We start from the raw sequence: 5,570 nt of genomic DNA, 5'->3' as shown, positions 1-5,570 counted from the left end.
GCTCGAGGCGCGTGAGGTTGTCGAACACGAGCTGGATCTTATCCTCCTGCGCCTTGAAGTTCTTGCGCTCGGAGAACTGTACCTCGTTCCACACTACCTCGACGCCCTCCTCGGTGTCCATGGCGAGGTGCGCGCAGTCGATGCCCGGCACGTCACGCTGCTCCACCTGCAACCCCAACAAACATACATGCATTAAACAATCCTACGTCTATATCAGCCGTTACATTAATTAAATAATAGTAGCTTGTTACGATTTAATTCCGGCCCGGTTTGTCTGATCACAAGCAAATTTGAAAGCTTAAAAACGATACAAAGATATTGCATTATTTGTATACTGCAAGTAAGTAATGTAAATATTTTTAAGAACATACTTGGACAAACTTGTTGGACTGACTTTGTTGAAACGAAATACGAGAAGTAAATCGAGGACATATAAATATTATCTTAATTGCAGCAGCGCAAAGGATCACATAACGAACATTTTATAATAATGCCGGCGTCCGATGATAACATCTACATGGTCTCAATTTACATCACATTTATGTGCACTACCTTCATTTCTTGGACTTTAAAATACAAATGCATTCACATTTCTCATCTCTACAGAATTTTTGTTGAAATAATTTATACATGGATTTATTTTTTCGAAAGCGATATAGTAGATACTAACACAATTAATTGTTATTATCTTAGTTGTTTTAAGACAACATCCTACAAGACTAATAATTTCTAATATTAGGAGAACCTCTTTACACTCAGAAGCCTGAATATTTTAGAGGAGTCTTTTTCACATTCAGGAGTGAGGTTATATTTGACAGAACACTAACTTTATACCTGCACGTTTCATCAGCGGACACTGCACAGTCGACAAAATATTTCTTAGGTCGTAATCCCTGACCTGACCTTAAAATGACTTTTTGACCTTCACCGAATAAAGAGTGGGCAATAAATGTAAATTAGCAATAAGTGGCGGGAATTGTGCCATCTTTCAAACGAGCAATCATTCAATTGTTGCTCTTATTTTTCCCTTTAAATAACAGGGGATTCGGATAACGCGCTATTCAAAGCTGGGCGATGGAATACTTAAATAACAAGCAATTTCTATAACTGTAGTACGACATTACAATTGATTAAATAGGTAATTTAATTGTTAAAATGTCTTTAGTTGTAAGACCAATGAGATTCGTATTTATCGTGCTAAAATTATTAGCAAACATTCTTTTTCTACGCATGTTATTGGATTAAGGCGTGAGAAAACGAGTAGTTCTAGAAAATCCATCTAAATTATAAATTAATGCGAAATTCAAATAGTATAATCCAAGTAATAAAATGGATTTACATTTTAATGAATCCAATACACAGGCAATAGATACAGAAATGTGCTTATCAAATTATTTCATCGAAATGGCGCCTCATTGATTTGATTACATAACGAGGATATCAGAGCTGTTTATGTGCTGGAGATTCATATCATATTCGTATTTAGATACGACCAAATAAAACTGAACTCTTTGACTATTAATCTGTGCTCATTGACATAAAAATTCGCCATCATCTAAATTGTAGCATAAAATTGAACCAGACGGAGATAAACAGAGTTGTATTTAATTTATGTCACTTCTTCATATCGCTTGCAGCTTAAAGATTTATGGCGCAATTTGATTTCTCGTTGCCACAAGTATGTGGGATACAAGAGTTTTCTGTTCACGCATGCCGTAGGGCCCGCATGCGAGTACCGTATAATACTCTTTACTGCGCAGTATACATGTTGAATCATTATCCGCTTGCTTTACATCGACCAAAAAAATTTACTTATGCGTAATCCCGTAGGCGGGTCCTCCCCGAATGTTGCACAATGACCGGGTTATCAACTAGTGAAATTGGTCCTTAAGGGTAAATCACAAAGGTTTTTACAATTATGTAGTAACCAGCAAGGATACCAAGTAAATTTTCTGTTCCGTAAAACATGCCATTTGATGTACTAAATGGACAACATTCCAGTGAACAGTATCATAGTAGTTAATAAGTATCTATAAAACAAATCGTATTGGTAGCGGCCAGAGCGGCCGAGACGCCGAGTATGGAAGCGGCGGCCGCCGCGCATCGCCCGGGGGAATGCCATCCGCACCCTAATGAAGGTTGCTTTGAGCTCCAACTAAAGCCATATTGAGCTATTTACTTTACATTATTTGTTCAATTATTATTATATCGCTTTAAAAATAAATACACATTATATGTTTGAAAGATTAAAGATAAAAGATTATAAAGTAAAAGGCTTTAGGTAATGTTTGGCGAACACGTAGTTGCTATAACCAAGACAGTGACAACTAAATTGCTAGAAGAGCAAATAAACATACGAGGAGACCACAAAGAAAAAGGATGTCTATGGATTGTGTCTATGTCTATTAGCAAGCAAAGACCGCGGCGTCCCGCGTCCGAGGCAAGGCGAGGCGGCGTAGATAGCCGATGTAAAATTAGCTCGGTGCTGACGAACGATCATTAATTGTCCATTTGTTATTCATTACGCGCTGCGATAGGGGCCCGACCGGTACACAGCTCACGACACACTTTTACTAAGTAATTTATTAAAAGCTTTTCCTTTTGATAGTATATAGTGGGTATGTTTTAGTAAAAACATGCTGTATGCACTTAAATTATATTGATGATAATTCTGCAAACACACAAATATAAACACAGTGGACTCTGTTGATCTTAAAATAGCTTACTCAGTTGTCGGGCAACAGGACAATGAAGCCCTTGTGATGTGTCCAGAGAGCATACATTGACTGCGTTTATGCGTAATATGTGAAGAACTAGAAATATTTAGAAGGATGTTAAAGTTTTTCGGCCACTTAATATCTTCAAAAACAAATTCAGTGATTACATTTAGAAAATAATATAAAACTGAATTGCCCAGAAATATGACATTATTGCTTTTGAACAACATTTTATAAATATTTGCCAAAGAATAACATTGTTACGAGCTGAACATCGCGCTGTTTCCTCGAGCACTTCCGATCGAATATCATTTCACAAATAAAAAGCGATACGTGCGTAACTTGCCAGAATAAGGAAGTGCGCATATCGAAATAAGATAATTATAATGTCTTCCTTATTTCATTTCCTTGTATTCGTACGACAAGTTTAAATTACAACATGTCAATATTTCTTGGTAATTTATGACAGATATTATTTGCACACTTTTGAAAGGTCAATTTTTATACAAACACCGTTTTATTGATTTTTTTATTCGTTAAAGAATTTGTACATGTCAAATCAGAGATGAGCCGGTTCTAATCGTCTTGTTGTTGCAATTTTACTCACACTGGGGATGCTGAATACGTCATCCTGATTGTAAACGGGATGTCAGAAATGTGTTTTTATAAGATTGTTTTATAGGTGTGTTTGTTTGTGCTTAGTCTATAGTTTTCTGAACAGAAAAACGTGAATTCTTAAGTAAAGATTGCTGGTTGTATTGATCGTGCGCAATCTACTTTCATAGCAAGCGTCCAGTTTATGTTACATTGTAAATAGTACATTACAGTGGGAGGTAGGGGAGGGGTTAGAAATTGCTTGTAAAAGGTAAGCAGTCACAGTTCTACGAGAGTTTGTTAAATTAATAAACTGGCTCTTTCCCAGAATAATAATCACATTTATGCATGCGATCACTCGTATTCGTCTCATGATTTATTGTTCAGTGTATGGAGTTTATGAGTTATAGAGCACATTATGGCCACGGCAGTGCTGACCTACCGCAAGCATAATTGCCGTGAAACAATATCGGCACGGCCGGCGCAGCGCCGTGCGTAATCTGTTGTGCGTACTGTGTACATTACATACATAAATAGGTTAACCTCTATTCATTTGATTATAAAGTTTACCTCTGTGCTAAATCCTTACCATATCCATACATACCATGGAGAAAAATATGTCATAATTATCAAATGGATAGCTTAATACTAGTTCTTCCTGGATTGAAATTTTAGCAAAACGATCTCTTAAAATGTTATCAATCGATTGTTTTGTCTTTTAAGATGATGGACTGTCGTCATAAGAAGAAAATTATGCGCAGGAAAGCGTCTGCATTGTCACATAAAATATTCTGGTCTGGTCTTGTCGGCAGGACGCAGCCCACGCGATATCACAACCGGGTTCGTTCACTCCTATGTTATGTTTCTAGGGCTCGCTGGTGCAATTAATGATTCAATGTGTGATTTTCTATATTTTACACCAGCTAATCACTTCTTGTAGAACTCACGAGCCTAGTATGGCCAGAGTTGTCCCGCCCCCAACGTCAGATTCGAATACGATACATCGACGAAAACGCATTACAAATTTTTAATGTCGTATCAGGTGTTAGAGTGTGATGCCTCTTGACCTTTGTACCGTTAATGCCCGCAGCAAACATTGCAGATAATTCCGCAAATTCAATTTCTTAGAATTGACATTCAATGCAAGCAATAACTGGAAGGTATGGCAACATGCTTAAAGTTAAACAAGCAAAAAAGCATTATTACTGTCTCGTTTGCATTTGAAACTAAACCTAATGATCACGTTGTCACGCTCAATCCTTTACTTAAACAGTTCTCCAGCAATTCACTATCACGGCCGTATGGTGAACCATAGAGGAGAACCAAAAGGAAGAAATCTTGTAAAGATGATAGAAAAAATTCAATAAAACTGAATATAAAAACAATAAAGTCTTAAACCTACAGCAAAATATTAAAAATTAGTCTGAAAATATTCAACATAAGTACACATATAACCGGCTCTCGAACGAAGCGGACGTTCCGATATTAAATTTGATGCAAATGCATCGCTGGAAACTATTGGATATTCTACAATACGAAGTCTGCAAAATTATGTAACGTATTGCAGCAAGATGCAAACCTTGTCAAATCACTGCAATGTTCGTTGGAATTTGTGCTATTTTCATTTTCCTCCGTCTGAAATCTCTACAACTTTATGTAAATTATTGTGAATTTGTAGCGTAAACTAACACGTTTCCTTTAATGCTTTTCCAAGGATCGTGTTGTGGCCGTGTTGCGGTGACATAGGCAATTGTCTCTTAGATCGCGGACACACGTCAGTTTTAGCACCCGACGCGTCTCGGAATTAGCGAGCACTAAGTGCACGACGCGACAAACACGCGCAAAATAAACGCCTCGATATTTTGCATCACATGTTAATTGTAAATGTTTGACGTTTGTAACAAATACATATTATTGCGAGAGCTGTAGGTGTTTCAATATGATTGATACCTTAGCTCTTTAGTAAATAAAGTTTTATCCTCCAGACTACGTACAATCCTGAATTCGCGGCGATTCCAACAGTGCCAATGTTTTGTTTACGACGGGCGCTCATCTCGCAGACCAAAGACGTCAATGCCAGGAAACGTCAGCGACGTTCATGTGATCTCGATTTTGATAATCAACGCGACTGAAGCGACGGAATTGTTTATCCTGCTATCAAGAAGTTTTAGCACGACCACCGACCCGGATCGAAGTTTTTAGGTTCCGAGACCAAATAAGCAATGGAGAGGCACATGCCATAATATGTGGCAGTTGATT

General features: G+C 37.5%; 1 protein-coding gene across 1 annotated transcript in view; it reads right to left on the bottom strand.

Annotated features, from left to right (window-relative positions):
• LOC106108185 (nuclear receptor-binding protein homolog) overlaps nt 1-5,570 on the bottom strand; it is a 33,273-nt gene that overhangs the window by 6,555 nt on the left and 21,148 nt on the right. Inside the window, exon 2 of the mRNA XM_013289287.1 lies at nt 3-166. Within this exon, the coding sequence (XP_013144741.1) occupies nt 3-166 (164 nt within the window). The remainder of the gene's footprint in view (nt 1-2; nt 167-5,570) is intronic.

Source organism: Papilio polytes, unplaced genomic scaffold (genome assembly GCF_000836215.1).
Source record: "Papilio polytes unplaced genomic scaffold, Ppol_1.0 DF821734.1, whole genome shotgun sequence".
NCBI lineage: Eukaryota > Metazoa > Arthropoda > Insecta > Lepidoptera > Papilionidae > Papilio > Papilio polytes.
The sequence above is the reverse complement of the archived record's forward strand: the minus strand, read 5'-3'. Positions and strand labels throughout refer to the sequence as shown.